The 25527-nt window shown below is 44.8% G+C and overlaps 1 protein-coding gene across 4 annotated transcripts in view; it reads right to left on the reverse strand.

Moving 5' to 3' along the window:
* LOC119905336 (collagen alpha-1(XVIII) chain-like) overlaps positions 1-25527 on the reverse strand; it is an 84360-nt gene that overhangs the window by 40544 nt on the left and 18289 nt on the right. For 2 of the 4 annotated variants that reach the window (XM_038722273.1, XM_038722253.1), the window contains exons 1-5: positions 14306-14879; positions 2945-3486; positions 1900-1980; positions 1765-1824; positions 1015-1090 (exon numbers count right to left, since the gene is read on the reverse strand). In XM_038722273.1, coding sequence (XP_038578201.1) covers positions 1015-1090; positions 1765-1824; positions 1900-1980; positions 2945-3486; positions 14306-14630 — 1084 coding nt within the window. In that variant the 5' untranslated portion in view covers positions 14631-14879. Of the gene's footprint in view, positions 1-1014; positions 1091-1764; positions 1825-1899; positions 1981-2944; positions 3487-14305; positions 14880-25527 lie in introns of those variants that run through there. The other 2 variants (XM_038722263.1, XM_038722281.1) reach the window with 2 other exon arrangements.

The following is a 25527-nucleotide window of genomic DNA, read 5'->3' on the forward strand; positions in this document are numbered from 1 at the left end:
ATTTAAACATGTAAGTACAATATCAGCTGAAATAATGAAGGTCTTGGGAAAAAAACAAAGCAGGACCAAAACCAACTGTCACACAGTGAAACTGCAGCGCCAAGAGAGACAAAAATGTAGAATTTGACTGCTTGCGCTGAACCCTCATAGAGAACAGCTCATGTTGAATAACTTGGGTCAGCCACAGATTGGTGGACAAGATGTCAACCAACCTCCACCAACATGCTCACAGCCCCGCTCCAACATAATGAGAAACTAAAGCAGTTGGAGACACAGCGCTCATTCTATACTGTGATAGCATGGCCACACGTTGATTAGGACAAATTCCTAATCTTAATCTGCATTTCTGCAAGGCATTACCCAGAGACCTACCTCTTGCGCCTGGTATTCCAGGCAGGCTGTGGTCCACCAGCTGATACCTGATATCTAAAGTCGACACAGATGCAACACAAACACAACTTTACCGGCTGTGTGAGGCCTGAAGTATTGGCTTGCAGAGTAGGAAAAGTGTTGCCTCTTTAATGTCTGTCTAAAATGTTTTTGGAAGAACAAACTTCCTAGTCCTAGTTTTAGAGCAACACTAAGAGTAGGATTTTCTGTTTCTTAATCTGTTTATGCGGGTCTTTAAAGGAGATCTTAAAAGTGGATTTCCTTCTCATTATGAGCCCCTTATTCAATTCTCAAGTAACAGTATCAAAACAAAAATGCTCTAACTATCCACTTGGGGGAGTAAAAGAGTTTCAAATCAGACTAGCGTGCTGAAACCATAGACTGTATGTAAAAAGGCTGAAACCCTGCAGCAAAACTCCCCACATTTGTCCAGTCCAGACAAGCACCCTTATGCACATTTCTTGATAAAAGCACAGTGGTTCTGTAAGAGAGTCATTTGGCAGTGGCTGCTGCATGATTAGAAACTTGCATTACATTTTTTTTCTGCATTGTTTACTGTGATGAACGTCTTGGCAGCCACACATCAAAGATTCGCAGTCGTAACTGATTCTACTGAGCTTTTACCTGTTTCTTCTAGCCTGGTTCCTTTGGAGGTTATCAGAGGGGGTTCGGGTACTGGACGGAAGGAGGCAGGTGTGGTCTGGAAATAGAACAGAATATAATTCAATAGTTTAAAACATGCTCTTATTTTAAAATAAAGGCAATATAATAAAGCAAAATGAGTAGAAACCATTTCAACCAACCTTGAAACCATGATCAGCATTCATACAGTATAATTGGCTGAGTGCTGCTGATCATGGGCTTACAGTTATGAGGCAGGTGCAGTGTGTGAAGCCTCCCAGCATGCACTGAGGCAATAGATTTATGGACATAAGTCCCATGTTATGTGTGCTCCTGCATTATTAGGAAGGATTACAGCAACTGTTTCAGTGGTCATACAGGCACCAGGCTATTGTTCATAGACTGATGTGCTGTTAAGAATCCAAATGATTGTTTAGCCTGTGTCACAGATTAAAAATATCCTAAACTACATGTCGGGATCACACAAAAGGAGGTTAGACTTAAACAGGAAAATAAGTCACAAAATGTATGAAACCTTTCTAATTTAAACCTGAATTAAGGAGCTGTGGGTCGCCATCGCTTTGATGTCAGCTGCTCTGAGCTGTCCACTGTCCTGCTGTAAAATACTAACTGATATATTCATTCATGTACTTTCATATCAAAAAACTGCCAGGATTCATATGACAGAAGTCTTAAAATTCAGTTGGCGGTGCAGAAATGAAAAGACAAACTGATCACGACAAACACACTGACCTTCACAGTGTGTCCTGTCTGTCTCCTGTCACCTTCACCGCTGCCAAAGTCCCCGGAGGCCTGCGAGACAGAGAAAGATGTTAACACAAAAGCATTCAGATGCTTTGACTGGAATTTTAGAAAACAAACACTCACAGTGTCAGAGTCGTCCTCGTCATCACACAGACGCTCAGCTGCCCGAGGGTTTCCCACCACTCTCAGCTCTGCAATCTCACCCTAAAAACACACAAACAAACAACTTTAATTTTACCGTGATGTCCAGGCTCATTGTTTGCAGTCACTCATGACTTTGGCTTCCTCTTAAATCTCCAAAGAGATGAAAAATATGAGAAATGACTCATGCAGAACAGAGTATTGTATCAGCTGCCTTTGCCACTCTGTCTTCAAATGACCTTCTTAAATCCTCCACCAGGGGCTGCATTCTGGCTCTTTAACATGATACATACACTTTTTGATTCTTGACAAGTGAGGATATTCTGCCTTAGAGTAGCCATTGAAAATTTGTTTTTTGGATCATTCTGGCAAAAAAAACAGGAGGTGCAGCTAAGATTAGGCAAGAATTCTACAAGTGTTTGGACAAATTTGGATTTTTGGACGAGAAGGGTTAAGTCTGCCCTTCCTGTTGCCTGTGAGTAGCCCAGACACAAACCTGCCATGAGGCTACAGGGAGATATTAAAGAGAGATCTGACACAACGAAGAGGTCAAGCTTCCACATACAAATATACTCACACCTGCTCTTTTAGCACACAGTGTATTATTCTGACTTTTCCTGGTCCCGTGGGTGACATTTGGAGGATTCACTGCTGTTTTTCCATTCATTCCTGTCAGCAATGTGCTGAGTAAACATCTCTTCAGCACTTGAGCATTTCCTCTGCTGGTACACTGGAGTTTATGGCTAAAAAGCTGACTTCTCTTCCAAATGCTAGTTAAAGCTAAAATAAAAGCATTAAGTTAGTTTCTTTTGTTATCTAAATCTTAAAATGAAAATGAAAAAAAAGAAAGGTACAAGCACCTTGAATTTGTATTTAAGTACAGTACGTGTACAGTACATGTAGGCCTACTCAGTTTTTATGGATGCAGCATGAGTGGAAGCCAAATCCAAATTTCTTGAACGATAGTTACATTCCACCGCTGGGTTCTACACCCTACATGTACCTTCATTTGATATTCAAACATTACCTGGAACTTGTCAGAGTCGGCTCCTCCTGCCTGACCCACAAAGATCCCCGCCCCCGGGTCGAGCTCCATGGGATCCGGCGAACGCTCAAACTTCACCACCTGTGGCTCGGAATCGCAGCCTTGGTAGAAAGTCACCTGCTCCTCAAAGACAGACAGCGAGAAGCGAGTCCAGGAGTCCACCAGGCTGGGCACTTCAAAGCTTGCTGCCTCAAACGAAGCCTCAGAGTCGGGCTCGGTGTAGAAGAACTGCACCCTCTGACGACCGGAGTGCACCGCGCTGAGCTTGACACCGATGTACATGAACTTCTGGGTACCATCGGAGATGGAGAAGAGGACGGAGGGGGAGAGAGTGGAGGGCTTGATGTGGAAGTTGACGGAGAAACTGCGAAAGAAAGGGTTGGGGACGTGGGCCAGAGCCGGCTGGCCTGACACCGCCCCAGAGGTGAAGACGTAGGCGGCCTTCCCTCTCGGCCCGACAACCCTGGAGATCTCATCCGGTGGGGGGTCTCCGATTAACTGGAGCAAAGAGACGCCGCTCTCCTCTGCAAGAGGGGAGAGATTGTGAGTCAGAAAGATGAAAGACATCATTTTTAAAAAGAAATTAAGACAAGCACTACCTTGAAGTGCAGCAATAAACACATACGTATGATTGAGTTTCCTAAACAAAATCACCAGCCACCAAAAAAACTACTTTCAATATAGGATGTATTTTGTTATTATATTCCCCATCACTAAAATGTATGTAAAAGCTGAATGGATGACTCAGAAGTAGGAACTGATAAGATGCACTTGAAGGCAGCATAGATCAGAAGACAGAGTTAGTTTGAAGCACGGAAATGATCAGCAAATCGCAAGTTCTTTGGAAAGGAAATCTTAAGAAACTGTTTATTTTTTTAGTGGTTCAGAGAAAAACATTTTGATGACAAACTACCCAGAATGTTAGGAGAAGATATGGTAGATCTCCAAAATCAGGTGGGTCGAATTATATATACAAACTTCTAAATGACAATAGGGGAACTTCCTCTTCTGCAGCAGCATGTGAATTTGTTTTAATTCAAGGAAGGTTTACTGAACATGATTTGCTCAAACCAGGTCCTATTTCCCTTCATGAATACACATTCACATCTGGTCCAGTCCAACCACAGCTCTGGCCATGTGACCACCTCACCTGTACGTTGCTCCTTTTATTTTGGAAAGAAAATATTTTTTTGCAACACATAAAGAACGTCTCGGGTTACGTATGTAACCCTTGTTCCCCGAGAAGGGGAACGAGACACTGCGTCGGTGACGACACTATGGGAACGCCTCTGGGCGTGGCAGGGCTGAAATCATGAATGAAACTACTCCAACGTTGCTAGAACGGTAGCGTGTGACGGCGTAACTGCAGGCGTATATAAGCACGCCGGCACACCGGACACATTAGCTCTTTGCTATGAAGCAAGGCACTCCAGGTGGGGCGAGGTGTGGCGGACCAACGCAATGTCTCGATCCCCTTCTCGGGGAACAAGGGTTACATACGTAACCCGAGACGTTCCCCTTCGAGGGAACTCGAAATGCGTCGGTGACGACACTATGGGAACGAGAAACCCACTTAGGCCGCGCCGACGCCCCTGCGAGGAGGGCCCTAGAAGCCGCCATGCCTCGAGTAGAGTGAGTCCTTACGGCCATAGGTGAAGGCAAACCGCGCACCTGATAGGCCAGGGGAATAGTATGAACGATCCAGTTGCTGATGGTGTGTTTAGAAGCGGGGAGCCCAGCCTTGGGGGACCCGAAACACACCAACTGGTCTGCTTTCCTCCACCGGGAAGACCTCAGAGTATAAATACTCAGCGCTCTGACAGGGCAGAGCAGATTAAGTCTCCCGTCCTCCGCCGTCACATGAGGTGGGGGATGAAACGCCTGCAGCACCGTGGACCCTGCCAAACTGGACGGAACCTTAGGGACATAGGGACAAGGATGCAGGATAGCCCTGACCCTCCCCGGGGCAAACTCCAGGCATCGAGGAGAAACCGAAAGTGCCTGGAGATCCCCCACCCTCCTTAGAGAGGTGATAGCGAGGAGAAAGGCCATCTTAAGGGTCAGGTGCTTGGCCTCAGCCGACTCCAGGGGTTCGAAGGGGGCCTCCGCCAGCGTTTCGAGAACCTCTGCCAGGTCCCAGGTGGGAACCCTGGAACGAGTCACGGGTCTCATCCTCCGGGCTCCACGGAGGAAGCGCACGACCAGTGGAAGCCTCCCCAAGGGCCCATCACTCAGAGGGGTGTGGAATGCTGCAATGGCAGCCACATACACCTTGAGCGTGGACGGGGAGAGGCCCGCGGAGAAACGGTGCTGGAGGAACTCCAGTATCATAATTACAGAGCAGGTAACTAGGTCCCCCTGCGACCCTATCCTGGATAAGCGGATTAAGATGGATGGATGGATGGATGGTAACTGGGTCCCCCACCCGTTCTCTACACCACGTGGCGAACACATTCCACTTCAGGCCGTACATCCTTCTCGTGGATGGGGCTCTAGAGCTGAGTAGTGTCTCGACCACTCCTGCCGTTAGGCCCGCCTCCAGGAACTGCGCCCCCTCAGGGGCCAGACCCACAGCTGCCACAGCGCGGGGTGCGGGTGAAAGATCCGGCCCTCCGCCTGGGACAGCAGGCCTCTCCTCAAAGGGACCTGCCAGGGCGGGCCCTCCAGGAGCAATATTAAATCTGAGAACCACACTCGTGCCAGCCAAATCGGGGCTCCATGGCATCCAGCCCTAGCGGGGCTGGGGGCGAGAGGGAGAACCACATTCCCCGGGCCTCAGCCCCTGTCTCAACAGCAGGTCTGCTCCCTGATTCTGGGTCCCAGGGACGTACATCGCTCTGAGGGACAGCAGTCTCTGCTGGGACCACAGGAGGATCTGATGTGCCAGCTTGCATAACGGGCGGGAGCGCAGACCCCCCTGGTAATTCAAATAGGCCACCACTGCCATATTGTCGGTTCTGACAAGGAAGTGGCGACCGCGGAGGGCGGACAGAAAACTCCTCAGAGCTCTGAATACCGCCAACATTTGCAATTTATGTGCCAGGAGAAATGATGCTCCTGCCTGGAGAAATGATGCTCCTGCCAGGAGCCTCTTGCAAAGCGGCCGTCCATGACCGCGCCCCATCCGTGAGGGAGGCGTCTGTCAATAATTGTTCGGCTCCCAACACGGGCCCTTGGGACTGGAACCAAGATTTCCTCCATACAGACAGGGAACGAAGGCACCTGCTCGTAACCCGTATCAGACGGAGCGGATTTCCCCTCGGGCAGAATCCCTTGGATTTTAGCCACCACTGCAGGGCTCTCATGTGCAGTGGTCCAGAAGGTATTATACTGGACGCTGCTGTCCAGTCCCGGACCCAGACCGGTGGCTTGAGGGATGACGTCACATTGTCACATTGTCACATTGCTGTAATCCAGCAGAGGGAAAAATAGTCAGCCGTGCAGAGAAGGGTTTATTCCATGATTTACACAACTCATTGTGTAAATCAGGAAAGAATGGTAAGGACCGGCGTGGGGGTGGCGCGCGGGGGCGGCGCGCGGTGCCGCAGAGAACGCCCATTTAGTTTACTGCCGGCCCGCCTTTAGTTTGTTGTCGGCCTGGCTCCCAGAAGTCAGCCTCCATGATGCTAAGCACGTCTAACTTGTAGAATCAGACCGTGCGAGACTCTCTGGACTCATACCTCGAGCGGGAGAAGAGAGGAGTCGGAGCCAACAGACGAGGAACGGGAAAAAGCCTTGGCAGTCCCGATGCCCTTGGAAATGTCGCGCTGGGAGTCCCCATGACCGGAGAGAGCCGCACGGGACCTCAGCACCCTCAGGGGCAGGGCCTCGCAATGGACGCAAGCAGCCCCCTCGAGAGCTGCCTGGGTATACGGCATCCCTAGACAAGCCACACACAGGGCATGAGTGTCCCCAGCCGTGATGTAGCGCGGGCATGGGAAACACACTGCCTGAACTGCTCACCAGCCATCTCCTCTGCCAGACTTCCTTCCAGGTAAGAAATTTCCTCTCATGGTTGTACTTCTTTTGTAGTCTCAAACATGCCAGAGTGCCTGCTGAATAGAAAAAAGCTAATGTGTCCGGTGTGCCGGCGTGCTTATATACGCCTCCATTTACGCCGTCACACGCTACCGTTCTAGCAACACCAATAGGATTGGAGTAGTTTCATTCATGATTTCAGCCCTGCCATGCCCAGAGGCGTTCCCATAGTGTCGTCACCGATGCAGTTTGAGTTCCCTCGAAGGGGAACTTGTCACTTGTCAGTGGATCCCAACCTGTTTGCTAAAAGATCCCTAAAACCGATGTCTACTTGAGACCTTTCATCATCAGCTGCGTTCAGTTAAATTAAAAAGTGATGAACTTTATTTTAAGATTAGCCTGAGTAAAATCATCCAGACATTTGCTAGAAAAAAGGTAAAGATTAGAGGAAAGTGTGACAAAATAAACATAATTTTTGTGTAACAGAAAGACCCTCCTCTTCCTGTTAATTGTCTCGTGACCCCTCTTGTGGGGGTTTAAAACCTACTGGTTCATGTCCCACGCTTACTTTGCATTTTGGTCCACAGGAAAAGACATAAATAAAGTCAGAGCCTGAGACTGAGATTGCAACTCTGATAAAGAAATAGGAAAAATGTGTGTAATTAATGGTCTTGTAACCGCAATGTTACTGGTATGACTGTGAAAACTGTGGTGTGACTGGAACTTTTCCTTTAAGCTTGATCACAGATGATATTATTGACACTTACCCAGTCTTACTTCTACATTGCTATTCTTAAAATGTAGCTATTACAATCACATACACACCTCTACATATAAGTATGTAGACACTTGTCAACTTACTTTTGGCCTTTTTTATTTCATGGTTTGCAGGTCCATTGCCTACATGCTTTCTTTGCTTTTATGCTAACAGGACCCATTGTGAGGAAGAACAACATACAGTAACGTTTCACAGCCCTGAAGGCATTGGCAAATAAAAAAATGACCTCCTGTATTCTGTTATGGAGGATTTTCCAACATTTAACCCCAGAGAAATGTAATGCCTGTTTTACTTTGTGAAGAAAAATTATATATATTGCCAGTGAATAGAGACACAGACAGAGAGACAAATAGAGGCAGGGGAAGGAAATGCATGTCAGATGTCCATGGGAAAGTGGACTATGAGGGACTCTAATAGGATGAAGCACACAGACAGGACCAGTCCCAAAAGCAAGCATGGACAAGACATGCCAGTTAAAACAGTCTGAAATGTCATGCTGGGACTGATGGACTCCTCCAGGAGTTTAGGTGTGTAAAGTCCCGCCCCAGGGGTAAGAAGAAGTGTCCCTGGGGATTAGGAAACATAAAGAGTCCTTTGAGTCTCAAAAAATTCCAAATGAACATCTGCTTGATATTATATGCATTATACAAGCTATGAAAAGTACATATGTGACGCTGACTCCACAAATTACATTGATATTTCTACTTTGTCTTACATTGTGGTGAAAGATGTTCCCAGGCAACGCTTTTGTTCTGAAACATTACATATATGGAGCATAAGGAGGTGGTTGGGTGGTTGACTTTGACACTAGAGCCCGGGCTTTTTAAATCCAGAGTCCTGTTTAGGCAACAGAAGTGCTTTGGTTAAGGCTAGGGAAAGATTGTGGTTATAGTTACATGTTAATAAAGTCAAAACGCTGTCTTACGCTCAAAGCCACTGCAGACTTTTTCCGTGTGAAACCCAGCCACAATTTTGGCAGAAAACAAATTAAATGCATGGTCAGTGAACATTTTGCCAGATTATCTTAATTACCAAAATTCCTTATTATGTTGATTAAAAAAACAGAATCTGGGCGGTTTCTTACAAAAGACATTTGCTGTTGCAAATTCATAGCATATAAAGGGAATTTCGAGGAGCCAGGTTTGCATGTAAATACTTGTATGACCACACTGAGCAAACTTGGAAGTGGAGTAGAAACACATCCAGTGGCCACGCCAGTATATATGTATGTATAAGAGTGTTTTACTTAAGAGGCAGAATCAGTGTTTGAACCTTCAACACCACAAACTTGCAGAAGCATCATTCAAAGAAAATGATGGCATTTCTTATGCTGGATGAACCTTTATATGGTTCAAATTATGACCAGCTAAAGCCTTGCTGCATACTGTACTGCCAAACCAACATTTTATCTCCACATTGGCCGTTCCACATCTGTACAAACAAATAACACTGAGTTTTACTTATTATATATGATGTGCTCTATGGGATTACTAAATCTGAGAGCAGACTGGATAGACTCATGTACTGACCTGCAACATAGATGCCATATATAATACTGATCTTACATCATCTAGCATTACAAAACAATGCCAGAAAGATGAAAGTGGTGTAGGGATTGCTCATTAACAACAGGAAAGACTAAGTATCGGACTGCTATTGGTATTAGTGTTGCAGTATTGCCATTTTTGGGGGAGGACTCTTTGAAGAAACTAAAATTAACTTCTCTTTCAGGCCCATTGCAACCTATGCAAAAACAATGTCCGACTTCTATTCTGTGTGAGCAATCCTGCTGCTATACGTTTGTTGTATGCAAACAATTAAAGAACATTACAGCATTATCAAAGTATGACTCAACCTTACGGTACCTCGATCTGAAAGCCCTTATTTGGTAAGTAATGCAATACCTAACCTAACTAATTTAAAGCTCTAATGATACACTATAAGGAATCTGAGGGTATTGCGTCCGTTTCTCCACCAAGTTAAGAAACAAAAAGCTTTAGCCTTGAAGTCCTGAGTGTCTCTTTAGGGAATGAGAGATGTTCAACTCACAACCAACAAGTGCCAATTAAACTAGTGGGTTCAACCCTTACACCCCCACCTGCGGTTCTACCCTCTTGGGACCGAACCAACTTGACTCCACACATCTGAGAAGCAGCGAGGCAGTTATCACTTTAAAAGGAGGTGACACAGCTGTGATGTCTCCAGCCTCCACGGTTGGACCTTAATCCATGTTTGAATAAGCTGAGAGAAAATTAAAGTTGACTGATAGAGGATCAGTGAGAGATTGTTTGAGTTCAGAAGACAGATCAGCTGGGGGTTTAAGATTTGAAATAGTCAGTTTGGCAGTAGTCCAAATGAAATGTTGTAACTGTGTGAAGAATTTAGGCAGTGTGGAGAAATGTGACTTGCAACAGGTACCATTGATTTGTGTACTGCGGCTACTGATAACTATCTTGATCATTTATCCTCTTTGTCATTGATGAAACGCATCGCCACAACTGACTTTGTTTAAGCCTGCTGTGTGTTAAAGAGGCAATACAGCAATCCAGTATTGCACAGAATTGCATTTACAATGAATGAAGTAGAGGCCGAGAAGTCCTGACTTTAGTCTCTAATATCGGTCAAGCTCCAAGAACACAAAGCCATGTGATTGTGTCTCCTTAATAAAGAAACAGGTAGGTGCTTATTAGCTGTTTTTCAGCAGGCGGGTCAGATAAGAAGATTGATACCACTCTCATGTTAACTATGAAGCAAGAGCCAGCACCCAGTTAGCTTAGCATAAAGGCTAGAAAACAGGGTTAGCTGTTTCCCCTGTTTTCAGCCTTGTGTTGCTAAGTTATCAGCTGCTGGCAGTAGCGTTTTTTTCATTGGACAGATTTAAGAGTGGATTCAAGGTTCTTATCTAACACTCGCACTACAGTAGTGGGGGCAGGAAAGTAGTGAAAGTGGTGAACTGACTTTTATGTGTATAATTGGTGAATGTTTCCTTCAAGCTTTGCTTTTGTTTTCTCTCATACTGTTTTCCACCTTTGTTGCTGTGCCATCAAGAGGCACAACCAGCTCACCACTAAGTCAAAAAAAAAAATTTTCTCAGGAAAATGGGAAGGACTTAGGTTAATGATATATAATTGTAAATTGCCCTAAGATACAGTTTAAAATGATTAAACTGTTTTTAAAGAATACTGTGCACTGACTGTGAACCACTTTCCCTGAAAGAGCTGGTAATTCTCTGCTAGTATAAAAGCCTCTCTCACACTTTTGCCCTACTCTCTGTGCCTGCTCATCTTCTAATGGTTGGCCAAACACTTAAGTGTTACTGGTTTGAGAGGGTAGGCGACTGGCCGTGCCCTCTGACCTGTGGCACAGACTTCGAGCCGCCCCGTCTCATCCCAGTCACAAGGCTCTCTTGTTTCTTACTGCAACACCGTTGCCCTTTCTTCCAAACCGAGCACTCTTTTTTTCAGGAGGAGGCCATTTTCCCACCCACAGCAGCGATCATAAATGCCATCCACAGCCCATCCTCCCCACCACAGATGGCCCAATTGTTTCCTTCTCTGTGACTCTGTAAGCTAAAAAACACCACCCGCCTCTAAATCCACACAAAATTCCACTCTGCAGCTGAAAATGTAAAATATGATGACAAGTAGATAACCCAGGACAGAAATGCGTGACCAGCATGCAAGGAGTAGGATGTGATGGGAGCGATAGATGGATTATTGCTCCACCAGACTTCTGCTGAATGTAGGAAATCACCACCAAGAGAACAGAGCATAAAGACTATTACAATCAAAACCTAAATGAATAACAATGATATGCAATACATAGACCTAATACATCTACCCTGGATTCCTTAAAATTCTTGGATGTCCTTAAAAACATAAACCATGTGAGTAAAGTTAGTTCTTTTTCTTTCTTTCTATTTTAGTATGGTTTAATAATGAATGAGGAAGCCAATGCAGGTGTTTGGAACAACAGTTGAGACAGTCTGTACTGCAAGTCCAGCAGCATAATTTAAAACGTGTGCATTTAGGAAGAACCACATCTTGAATTCTGCACCACATAAATGACTGTATATACAGTATATAGATAAATATATAGATATGAGTATCACATCTCTGTGTTTTACAGCTTTCCAAATTATAGTATTATACTTTATGTCTGAGTTTAAAAGTTATCCAAACAAGAATCCTACTTGTGGAACATGGAAAATAACAACACTATGTGTCAATTAAACCTTTTCCTGTGGGAATCATATGATAAAATATGGTTTATGTAGCAAAGTTCATACTGTTAACCCCTGAGAAAAGAGTCTATGCAGCAACAACCCTCCCCTGAAGAAGGCTCCATACTGCACAATTTATGAGGCCACTAATAGGCTGGACGTGAGCCTCTGGAGCGTTTCCTGTCTTTAAGGTTAATACTCAGGGAAAGGCTTTTTAACTTTATATATCATAGGTATTCCCTATGCCTTTCTTAATATAAATGGATTGGGAACCCCTTGACTCACTATAGGAAGTGTATTTATGTGTTTAATGCAATTGGTCTTTACAATAAACCTACCATAACTTTTGTTCAAATACAACATAAATAAAAGTTGTAACCAAGAAAAGGCTTCAAAGAACCTGGGATGTTGCTGTTGCTAACCATTGCTGACTTATCACACAAAAAAACGTGGCTTTTGCAGATGCAGTTCTGCACTGTGCAGTTGACAAGACAATCACATGAAGGTGGCATGCAGCCTGGGACAGTGAAGTGAACTCAGGGGTTGCGTCATGCATTCATGCGAAACAACCTGCTCTGGACATGTCCAGTGACAACAGTAGCAACAATGACTGCAATGACCATACCAGTGATTTTGCATGTTTTAACCTGTTAATTGCAAATTATTCATACTTTGCATTATTAGGAACCACTCAATGCAATGAAAGCTAAAACCTGATGAATGTCCTCAAGTGATGAGACAACAAGTTTGAAAAAGAAAAGAATGAAAAGGAGTGAGTTTACAGACCTCTGCAGCCCGCTCCTCATCTCTACTGCAGGCTAGAAGCTCCTGACTACATTAGCTACTACTAGCATAACACTACTGAATCTCCACCTGACCTGTCAGAAGTCGTGAAATTGTGGGTAATGTAGACACCAGGTTTTAAAGAGGTGGTATTACGCTCATTTTCAGGTTCAAAATCCTTTTTAGGGGTTGTACCAGAACAGGTAACAACTTCATGTCCATTGACTGCTTGGAGGGTAGCTAGTGTTTGGAAGGGAGAGGAGAGGTGTGCTGCAGCTCAGTGTTTTTCCACCGGTGTTTTTGAGGGCGTGTCGGACTAGCAAGTGGAGCGAGCATAATGACACATATTTCCATTGTGACGTCACAAGAAAGGGAAGTAAAGGCTGGACTACAAACGAGCTGTTTTCAGGCAGTTCAGAGCAGTGTTTTCTGTGGGAGATGGGAACTCCCTTTGGGGTGGACTTTGGGCTTTTTCACATTGCAAACCTAGTACATGCACAAAAAAGATATATAACTCAATAAAGGAGAGGGAAAAAGCCAAAAACCATAATACCACCTCTTTAAAAAGTAGAAAGAATGTGTGGAATAAAAAAAAGACAATATACCTGGCTCTGCCTGCTCTAGTTTCTATATGGTTAATGTTAATGTTAAATGTTAAAAGTGCTCTTAACTGAAGTCCCTGCAAATGTGCCAAATTTAGCGTGGAAGGATTAAAAAATGCAATTCAAACATTTAAAAACACGGCGACGTGGTTTGAAAAATGGTCCGCTGTAATGTAAAGTACTTGTGATTGCATTAAAAATAGCTAAAAGATGCAAAATCAATCATTAGATAGGCAAAGACGTCTGAAACAGCAATGATGTGCATGATACCAAAGCCAACAAACACAAACAGACACAGACTAACGCTTAAACATCGACAAAATGTGAGGTGACATCGGATTCAAAATGTATCTCCAAACAGGATACATTCTAACCCGCTGGGGTTACCTTCCAGTTACTAACTGACACGCATGCAGGACGCCCGGGCTCCTGCACTCTTTCAGGGAGGAGATGACACTCCACAGGGACATGCCCATTTCCCAGAGATGCCCAGCAGCTGGCCTGCAGCACCTGGCAGAAGCTGCGACAGGGCAGGTGCAGGGGTGCGGTGGGTGAAAGGCACCTGGGGGCCAGCAGGAGGCAGAGGAACCACTCTGTGCCATAGTGACACCCTGCCCTCGCGAGCCACGCCCACTCCTGTAGGACATCCCCCACCTCCTCCACAGACGTGTGGTTGAAAAAAAGAAAAAAAAAAAAGTTGGGCAGAGTGAAAGATTTTGGCCATTTGCCAGAGCTAATGGACCAATCAGAAGGCACAGGGAGACAAAATGGGTCAGAACCATTGATGTGACTATCAGGGGGGGTACCCTCAACAGTCCCGTTGATTTTAGAAACATCACCTGTAATCATGGTTAAATTGCTAGGCAGGTCTTTATCACCTTTCCATAACGTCACTGATTCTACATCTGACCCAAACCCATCCCCTAACCCAACAAGAGAACCCCCCTCCACCCTCTCCCCTCTGAACCTGTTTGTATTACCCGCCATGTTAGGGTTAGCGCTTTCCACCTTCTCTGTTAGGCCTCCGTTAGTAGTCCTGACGGTCGGGGTCGCGTCCCACGCCTCAACAAACTTACGGATTACTGTGGCAACGTTGATGATTTCATCCCCAACCCCGGATAAATCGTCATCCTCCTGCTCTTCCTTTCTCTTTGTGGCATTGGCTGTCATGGTGGCACTTGTTGTTCCTGCTGGAGTTGTCTCCATTGGAGTCTCTGTGGGGGTTTCTGATTTGACCCACCACCAGGCCTCTAAGCTCCCAGCACAGAGAACCAGGACAAGCAACCACAATTGGATCCTCAACATGCTGCTGGTTCCTGCAACAGTCCTCCAAGTGTCTCAGCATGTAGCAGCACTCCACACAGTGCTCTCACTGTTTCTCCAAACGCCACCTGTTAGCTAGCTGGTCAACAGTTAAATCCAAGCTGTTCAAGGGCCACTGAGCATCCACTGAATGAAAACAGAGACATACAAACTCTGCTCTCACTCAGAGACCCTCCCTCTAGATCTCCCAGTGCATGGCTGCTGCAAACTCATGAAAAAGCACTTACATGGACAAAGGGAGACTCAGAGTATGGAGGCAGGCTTGTTGCTACACTGATGATGGAAGTCATTGGTTACTTAAAGTTGCCCTAACACACTAAAACTCCTCCCCTGAGTGGGTCACCACAGACCTTTTCTTCAGCATGAAGAAAAAGCATGCAATCATTTGCGTAGTCACAATGACACACCCGTCCTGCATGGAAATAACCTCAGTAAAATATGGAGTTTTTAAATATATATAGGCCATAATAAACAGGTTTAGTTCACATTGTGCTCAGAGTCTAAATTCCTAGTTATCATGCATAGCGAAATGGGCAGGAATCTTAAGTTCAGAAGAGCAAAATGCAAACTGCAGCCTGCTCATCAGAAAGTATTTAAGGATCAGTAAGACATTTGCTGTAGGTTTTTTTTTTTTAAACCAAGCAGCGATACAACAAGCAGTGTCATTTCATACAATTTTGACTTTTTTTACTGCATCAATTAGACCAGCCAGTGGGTAGGGACTTAATAAGTGCTCTTAAAAGCAAAGAATGCAGTCGTAAGCTCCTTTCAGGCATGCATAGATCAGCATAAACAAGGTAGGCAGGCTCTGTCCAAAGTAAAGAAAAATATTCCTCACACCTCTAATACATTTTGAACACAAACAGAAATGTAAAAACGACAAGTTGTGGTTTTACAGGTTACAGGTTAGTTCCGTATCAATGGGCATTCATTTTGGAATAAAACCATAGGGAACGTTTCAAGAAACAGAGAGCTGTACTTCAGAACCCAAAAAGCCATTACAGATAGATTAATGCAGCAATGTTAGGCCTATATATTCCAGACAGAGAGGTTGGATTTCATTGGTGCGGTTGGCAGAACTGATAATCAAACTTAATGGGAAAAGTAGAGCTGTGGTTCCGGACCCGGAGTCAGGATCCCACAATAGGTTGCAAGATGAATCTAAGGGGTCACTACATGAATTTCAGGGTAGCAAATACACAAAATTATGAGTTTCGTTTGGACTTCTCTGTCATCTTTGTATTTTTCTTGTGAAATGCTATAAAGTTTTACAACTTCAGGCCATTAAAATGTACCTGAGTTGAGGGGTTACAAGTCCACCTGGCTTCATTTTAAGGGCCTACAAGATAACAACGGTCGGAAACAACTAAAATAATGGACACAGCAGCTGACAGGTTAATGTGACACTGAGGGAATACTGGGCTAATGTTGAGACTGACCTACATCAGAAGACAAATGGTTTCATTTCAAGGAAAAGAGGGCTTCGGAAAAAATGTGGTGTTAAGTTATACAATACTGACATGTCTGTCTGATTTATTGCCTTGTTTCAAAGAGTGGAAAAATCCATCACAAGTACTACAAACTCACATTTCTGTTGCTTTGTGATGTATATACTTTGTTTGAGAGCCGCAGCAGCGTGAGGAATGACTGATACACAGCAGCTGAGAAAGTCAGCAGGCCTGCAGGGCGTATATGATTGGATGTCTTAAGCTCCACTCCCAGGGGAACGACTCCATTGCCTCATCTGAGAAAATCCTAAAATGTACCACTTCCAGCTTCTCACAGATGGGCGAGGGAGAGAGGAATTCCCCCACCGACATGCCCCTCTTCTCCCAGGCTGCCTCCTCCTCCACACGGCCCTGTGTACCCCCATCATCCAGCTACCCACCTCATTTGCCAAGCTAGGACATCCAGCTGTCACACATTCCAGCCCTCAGACCTCCCACACCCAGGCGACATGACATTTGGAGGTTTGGAAACTGCCAAATCTTGATAATTTGTGCATTCATCCAATGCCGCTACTGTTGTCAACATATGTGCTAAATGTATTCTGCGGGACACTGGACAGGTCCGAGTAAAACGAGCAGCTTATTCTCCAGTTTCAGAAACAGATTGGATGATTGGGGAGTTTGTGGAAGCCAGCTGTCAGAGACAGTGCAAAGTGTTTTGGCTCAGATATCCACAAAGACAAAATAATGCTTTCCTTCAAAGCCTCTTAACAGATCCCATGAATCTTGACTCGTCTTTTTGAAGGTGAATGCTTTATACTTTACTTGTCTAAATGCAGAGTTAAGTTGATTGTATCCCTATTATCTGTGACATATCAGCAATAAATGAATAATAAATAATATAAATGATAATTTAATCTGATAATAAATAAATAAATAAATAATCTTCCAATCTGCCCCATTTAAATTGCTCCTTTTTGCAGAATCGGTTATGAGACAGTACAAATCATATGACTAAGTAATGCGTACCTGATGTTTGAATGGATCATCAATCAAACAATTATTTGCCAATAGGAACTGTTTTTCATGCAGCAACAATTACATATTTGCACCGGTTTGATAACAGTTTAAAGGTTCAGTGTGTAATATTTCTGAGGATCTAGTGACAGAAATGCAATATAATATCCATAAATATGTTTTCAGTGGTGTATAAAGACCCTAGAACCCAGTGTTTCCCAAACATAGGCTTTACTTGGGCGGGCCACCCAGGTAGATTAATAGCCGCCCAAGTAAATTTGGCGACCCATTTTAAAATCTCTCTTTCGGCAGGTAGCCTACAACATCTGTTTCGTTTTGCCGAATTATGCATTCACTTATTAAGGTCCTTTTAGGACACTTTGCTGTTCACATTGTTTGAACGCGATTAATACCACGTTTTTGCTGAATCTTAGTAAGTGTAATAATATATATTAACGATTCTTAACGTTCATAAAATATATAGGCCTACTGATCATTTATCACTATTGATGAACCCCACAAAGAATAGTATAGCGTTTAAAAGCAGAACTTTAATGCATAGTCATGCAATTCTCGACAGGCATGAAAAATTCGGCACGCTTGTATAATTCCGGCAGTGTAGACGCCCGTCACTACATTGAATACATACATAGAAGAAGATATACCATGAAGCCAGAGGAGTCGGACAGATACAAATAGCTGACGGCAGAAATCACGGAAGTTGTGGATTTTCCCAGATGGAAGGCTATAATGTGGGACAGATGTTTTCAAAGCGGTGCTGAAGTTGTCTGTTATCTGAGTTGTCTGTTTTCTGCTGGACAGGGAATTAACTTAAGTTTGTCAGACTTTAGCGATGCAAATGAAAGCTGTTGTTTGATAACTTTAGCTTGAAGCTGGCCATAATGAGAGTTGTGAGGTGTTTCCTGTCAGTGGTGTGAAATATTTAGTTGCATTAATTTCATGTCGCCTTGTTATTCTCCAGCCTGTGGTTTCGCTTTGCTGGTTACCTTAGCAAGACAATCAGCTGATCAGTAACATTAATTGGCAATAAAACCGTAAGGTTAGCTTAGAGCATGGAACCATCAGCCAGCTAAACTTTTACTGCCCTGGTAGACAAATCATGTAAAATGAGCTGGATTGGTTTATTCTCCAGACCTGACTTTGGCTTGTGGTGTGAGATATGTAGTTGGATTAATTTCATGTAGTTACTCTCTCTCTCCAGCGCTCTGTTTTGGTTTTGTTATGTTCATGAGACAATCAGCTGATCACTAATTGGCAATAAAACGGTATCTTCCAGTATCTAAGCTCAGATCAGCCAGCTAAACTTTTACTGCGCTTATTGTTGCTCTCTCTCTCTCTTTCTCTCTCTCTCTCTCTCGCCATTCACCGGTCTTGTGCAGAGTTTTTGCCATGCTGCCCACAACTGCATGCACCTCGCGGGCGTATTTCTAGTAGCGGCTGTTTAAAAACAATATAATATTGTTTGTGTGGTTCATCAACGGTGATAAATTACCCACAAGTCCCGCGAGGTGCAGGCAACTTGGCACGACACTGGTGAAGCTGTGGCTCTGTCTCTTCAGCAAGTTTTCTTCCTGCCACTACACACATACATGCTACACCTACACATGTGCACTGACAACCCAGGGTTAGGGTTACAATTTTGTATTTATTCACACACTTTAAAAACATTTATTGGAAGTTTTTTTTTCTTTCTACATGTTTATTTACAGCATTAAACGTTGAAATGTGTATTGTAATAGGGAGAAAACTGGTAGATCAATGCAAAGTCAGACGTTGAGCACCCCAATTTCGTATAAATGGCATGATCCTTGTTTCGCTGCGAAGCTTCGACTGTGAGATTGACAGTCGAATCAGGCTCCGCCCATTGTAGCATCGACACTTCGACTATTTAGAGTGAGCCCTACTAAATACCCATTAAAAACGTTGCACCATTTTACCACAAGCTGAAATTATGGCTGTCAGTACTACTTTGTGTTTCTGTTGTATTTTAAAAAAATAAAAAAGACATTTTGGTAAGATTAGCATGCTTATCTAATTAAGCAAAGTGGGAGGAGCTTTGATCCTCACCAGCCAATACCTTTGTAAACTTTATTTATTATGTGGTTTATAGTGGACTGCGGTACAGAAACAGTGAGGTCAGTGGTCATACTTGATGCACTAGATGTACTAGTTTTTGAGACTTCATTTACTTTGGTATATTAGTCCAGATGAGCCAACCTTCCCAAATACTGTATTACAGGAGTATGAGACATCATGTAGCACTTCATTTCTTGATATGGCTGTTGTTTAATGAACAAGTAACAATAGTATTCAAAAAACATATGGTTTTACTGAATAATTAAGTAAATATCATTTCTTAATATACATATCCAAAGAAACCTGATTTCTTGACTGGCAACTCTCTGTTATCTCATAGATGACATCTTCGTCCTGTCTCAGGCACCGTAGCTATACTACTTGCTTGGATTTGCAACCCTCACCACTAGATGTCACTAAAACTTACACACTGAACCTTTAACAGTCTTCAACAGATACTTTACTACCTTCAGAGAGACTGATCAAACACCATTCTCTAAATACTGTTACTGACAAATAATAACACACAAGGTTATATGCTTCAGTCTTGCAGTAATTACAAAACGCAATTACAGAGACTGTGTTTGACATACTGTCTAGTTTATTTTCTCTTTATATTTTTGCATATACTGATTGTGCTAGGAGATTTCTTTCTATTCTTCTCCATAGCAGAAGAATAAAAGCATTGCATGCATCAGAAACACCAGAAATTGGTAGTTCATGAAAGTTCCTTTAAACAATGTGGATATTTCTGACACAGAAACCTTTTTACCTGAGAGAAAACATGCAAACTAAACTATGAGCAGTAAAACTCAGGTAAGCACATTTCTCAAAACACACAGATCTTCTAGGATGCTTGTGTTCATGTTCAACACACTAGTCAATACATCACCATAAATGCACTGCAGACTCTCCCACATCCACAGGAACCCCCACTTGTTTCCTATACTTTTCATCACTGTGAGCTTACAGCTACTCTGACCTGCACAGGGCCACGAGTAGGGTAAGTAATCACCCACAGCATTATGTTTCAGTGAGTTAGTGAATGTCAGTTTATGCAGACACATGGTGCTTTCCATTTGGAGCATTTTGCACAGTCACGCATGCAGCTTTACACAGTTCATTCCGGCACTACAGCTGCACTTTAAAGCTCCAGTGGGATTGTGGGATTGTGATGTCAACTTAAAGAACATATTTCCTCCTGTCAGATATCATCAGTTTGTGACATCAACTGCATTTTTCCACTTTCACCCAACCTGCCTTTCTACCTTAAATCTCCCAGAATGCCTTTCAGCAAACCCCAGAAAGTGTGCATAGTCTGAACAGCCCTAGCTGTTTCCCCTGTTTCAATCTTTATGCTAAGCCACACTAACCACCCGCTGGCTGTAGCTTCATATTTAGAATACAAGCATAAGAGTAGTATAAATCTTCTCATCTAACTCAATAAAGAGAATAGTATATACATATATATAGAGAGGGATATATATGCGTATCTCAATAGATAGATAGATAGATAGATGCTATGAAGCAAAAAAGAGTCAGCAGAAAGTGACTTCAGCTACGGAGTTAGTGGAAGCAGTGGAACAGTACCAGGCGGCTTCAGAGATACCCACCCGCAAGGAGCCTGTCGCCTTGGTCCCAGTTAGTTCCAAGGGGCCTCCCCCAAATTCTTCCCTTATGGTCAACGCTCCGCCCCGTTCCTACCCACGGGGAAATAGACGGCCCACACAGTTCCAGGGTTTTCCAAACACAGAGTTGAGCCAGTGCTTCCGCTGTGGTGAGTTGGGTCACATCTCATGGCAGTGCGAGAAGTCTGATGAGCCGATGCCCACCGCGGAGTCTGCTAGCAGCCCCCAGGTGCATTTTGCTGCTTTCCTGGGGGAACGGGAGGACCAAAGGCCAACCTGCCCAGTGATGATAAACCAGCGGGATGTGGAAGCGTTACTGGATTCCGGCAGTTCCCATACCCTGGTACATGAGGCTGTGTTGGAGGCGCCACCCCGAGCTCAAAACCATTCCATCCCTGTGGTTTGTGTCCACAGAGACACCCGAGAGTATCCCACGGTGGTGGTGAAGTTAACTACAACAAAGGGGGCCTTTACTGTGGAGGTGGGAGTTGTCAAGACCCTTCCGGTTCCAGTCCTGATCGGTCGGGTCTGCCCAGCGTTTCCAATGTTTTGGAGAGAAGCCCAACAGAGATGCTGCCGAGAACCCTGACGGTGCCTTCCCAAGGTGGGTAAAGACAGTGAATTCTGGGCTAAGCTTGCTAAACCCTGCTCTGCCAAACCTGTTGTAGCTCAAGATTTTGCAGTGGACTCCAGTGGATCTGACTGGGGGCAGGGAGAGCCAGAAGTTTACGTTAACCCTCGACAGGCCCCAGTGAAGAGGATGTTGTCGGCCCGAGAACCCTGCAGCCTCTCAAAGGTCAGTACGGCACAGCTCAGTTACAGGATCCCACCCTGAGTAATGTCTTGAAAAATGTCATAGAGGGAACCCTGGTAGGAACGAGGTTAACACCCTCTTATCCCCATTTTTCTATAAAATACAGCCTCCTGTATCAGATTGTTAAGAGCCAGGATAAGATCACTGAGCAACTCCTTGTGCCTCAGCCTCATCGGACTACGTTCCTGCAGTTAGCCCACACTCACTTAATGGGAGCTCACCTGGAGGTAGAAAAAACAAACGAAAGAGTGTTAAAGAGGTTCTTTTGGCCAGGAGTCCACAAAGAGAACTACTGCTGAAGTTAAACCGGATTGTCAGATCACCGCCCCCAGACCTACTTAAAGGAATCCCTTGGTCCCTTTACCCACTATAGAAACTCCCTTTGAATGGGTGGGGCTAGACATTGTTTGCCCCCTCCCAGCGCCAGAGAGCATCAGTACATCTTGGTCATGGTAGACTCCGCCACCCGGTACCCAGAAGCTGTACCTTTAAGGAAAGCCAATGCCAAACCAGATTGCAAAAGAACTTTTTCTCTTCGGTAGCCGGGTGGGGATCCCAAAGTGACAGATCAGGGGACTTCTTTTATGTCCAGGGTTACCAGGGAGTTGTGTGCTCTGTTGCAAGTGAAACAGGTGAGAACCTCTGTGTACCATCCCCAGACAGACGGGTTGGTGGAACGATTTAAAAAGACTCTCAAGGCCATGCTAAGGAAAGCCATCGATAAAGATGGACGAAACTGGGACCAACTGCTTCCATACCTCCTGTTTGCCGTAAGAGAGGTTCCTCAGGCTTCCACAGGTTTCTCGTCCTTTGAGTTGTTGTACTCCCACAGGCCCCGAGGTCTTCTGGACCTAGCCAAGGAGACCTGTGAGGAGCAGCCCTGTCCCCACCACACAATGATTGAGCATGTAGGGGCCATGCGAGACCGTATATCGTATATCAGCGGTGGTCCCCATTGTGAGGGAGCACCTGGAAAAAGCCCAGCGAGACCAGAGGGGGGTGTATAACAGAACTGCCCAACATAGAGAGTTCCAACCTGGAGACAGAGTCCTGGTGTTAGTCCCCACAGTGGAATGCAAGTTTTTGGCTACTTGGCAGGGACCTTTTGAGATACTAGAAAAGGTGGGGGAGGTAAACTACAAGGTGCGGCAACCGGGGAAGAGGAAAGCTGAGCAAATCTATATTGTTAACCTGTTACAAAAATGGCACGACCAAGAGGCCTTGTTTAGTTCTCTATTCCTCAGAGATCCGCCAGAACCGGCCTGGGACCAAGTACAGCTGGGACCAGATCTCTCCCCTCATCAACTGCAGCAGGTCAAGGAGCTAGTGGAGGCTAATCAGGATGTGTTTTCCTCCGTCCCGGGGTGCACCCACCTGATAGAACATGAGGTGCATAACCAGCCGGGGAGTTGTAGTAAACCGAAAACCCTACAGGATCCCAGAGGCCCGCAAACAGCTGATCAACGAGGAGCTAAGGAAGATGTTGGACCTAAATGTGATTGAAGAATCTAATAGTGCCTGGTTGAGCCCGGTGGTTTTAGCAGACAAGCCGATTCTGTAATGATTTCAGAAAAGTAAATGAAGTGTCAGAGTTTGATGGTGTATCCCATGCCACGGGTAGATGAGTTAAGCATAAGCACCCTGGATCTTACGAAGGCGAATTGGCAGGTCCCCTTGTCGGCCGAATCTAGAGAGAAGACGGCCTTTGCCACTTCTGGGGGCCTTTGGCAGTACCGAATGATGCCCTTTGGGGTTGTCGGGGGTTCCTGCCACCTTCCAGCACTTGATCAGGTATTGAAACCTCATATAGACTATACTGCAGCGTTTCTAGATAATGTGGTCATTCAGAGCCCAGACTGGGAAAACTACCTGCCACGAGTGCAGAAGGTGCTGGACTCGCTTCAGCAAGCAGGCTTGACTGCAAACCCCAAGAGGTGTAAGCTGGCCTTTAGTGAGACAAATTACTTGGGGTACACAATTGGCAGGAGTCTCGTCAAACCCCAGGAAGCCAAACTCGCCGCCATTCAGGATTTGCCCAAGCCGCTGATGAAGAAACAGGTCCTTTTTGGGGCTAGCTAATTATTATCAACGGTTCATCCCTGATTTCTCTATGTTAGCTGCCCCTCTCACAGAGCTCACATCAAAGAAGTACTCCAGGATGGTGAAGTGGACCTCAGCAGCAGAGGAGGCCTTTTGCAACCTGAAGACCGCCCTGTGTTCAAACCCAGTCCTCACAGCCCCGGACTTCAGTGGGGAGTTCACTGTTCAGGCAGACGCCTCTGAGGTGGGTCTGGGAGCGGTGTTGTTCTTCTAGTTCTTTATTTGAGTCAGAAACTGTTGCCCAGGGAGAAGAACTATGCCACATTAGAGAGAGTGTTTAGCCATAAAGTGGGCCTTGGAAACATTGAAGTACTACCTGCTTGGGAGGAGGTTCACGGTGGTTGCTGATCATGCCCCATTACAGTGGATGGCAAAGAACAGGGAGTCGAATAGCAGAGTGACAAGATGGTTCTTAAGCCTTTAGCCTTATAACTTTTCTGTTATCCACAGGCCAGGATGGCACCATGCTAACACAGATGCCCAGTCCCGACGTGATGCCTTTTGATCCTAGTTTACCCTGCCAGGGACAGCAGGCCCGGGGAGAGGGATGTGTGGCATCACCAGGGGACAGGTGGTAGGGGGGCACTACGTTCCAGCATATGGGCGGGTGGCATGATTCTAAGATGGCCGCCAATCCCACTACAAACCCCAGAAGTCCACACACGGCCGAGAGCTGCAGGTGTTTTAAACCCCTGATTGAGGAAGGACAAAGGGAGAGCATGAGGGACCAGCTAAGGGGAGCAGGGAAGCCTGAAGCACATGGCAGGAGGATTCGGAGTCACCAGACAGGCCGCCAAAGACAACCCACGTCAAGGGAAGTTTGATGTTGTGTTGACCTCAAAGCCATATTTATTTAGTGTGTTAATTTGAACTTAGTTTTTACTCTCCGATGGGACAGTTGTTTAAGGAAAAGAGGATAAGCAACTTGTGTTTTGTTTGCCACGAGGAAAAATAAAGCCTAGTTTTGTTTGGAAACCTATCTTTTGACTGTTTGTTCGCCTTCAGTGTCACTGCCAACCGGTAACCTGCTCTGGAAACCTCTCATGACGTCACACCACGTTCAAAGTCACTTAAATCCCCTTTCTCCCCCATTCTGATGCTCAGTTTGAACTTCAGCAAGTTGTCTTGACCACATCTACATGCCTAAATGCATTGAGTTGCTGCCATGTGATTGGCTGATTAGCTATTTGTGTTAACAAGCAATTGAACAGGTGTACCTAAATAAAGTGGCCGGTGATTGTATATAGTACACACATCATGCTTGGCTGGCTCATATTTCGGGCTAATATTTAATATATTAATTTAAATGCAACCAATTACTGATTATATCCTGGCCTTCTCCTCCTCTCGGTATCGGACAGAGACAGAATCCCAAATATGGAGATTTTTTAAATACATTTTAACAACAATCTTAACAAGAGATCAAAACTATTTCAATTGAATGCAGAGTGATGTAAAAACACAGAACACTTATCAGTCCCACGACAGGCTTACAGCTCTGGAGGAATGTGGTTGCCATGACGATTAGTTGAGGTTTGGGGATTTAGACAGTGGGGTAATTTAGCACAGCTGCGACTTAAACACTCCCTCTTTTACCTCTCACTCTCTCTCACTTCTATAATGCACGCTGTAAGACAGAGTGACATATTCTGACACCAATGTTCAGACATCGAAACTTCATTCACAATCTATTTTGCATGGCAAGTATGTGGACACTTCTGGGCTTCTGTATTTCCAGTCTGGGGCTGTTTTTTGGGGGAGGGGGGTCTCTGAAG

The sequence above is a fragment of the Micropterus salmoides genome, unplaced genomic scaffold, assembly GCF_014851395.1.
Source record: "Micropterus salmoides isolate LMB-PRFRI ecotype aquatic unplaced genomic scaffold, ASM1485139v1 Ms_hic_scaffold_1, whole genome shotgun sequence".
In the NCBI taxonomy this organism is placed as follows: Eukaryota; Metazoa; Chordata; class Actinopteri; order Centrarchiformes; family Centrarchidae; genus Micropterus; species Micropterus salmoides.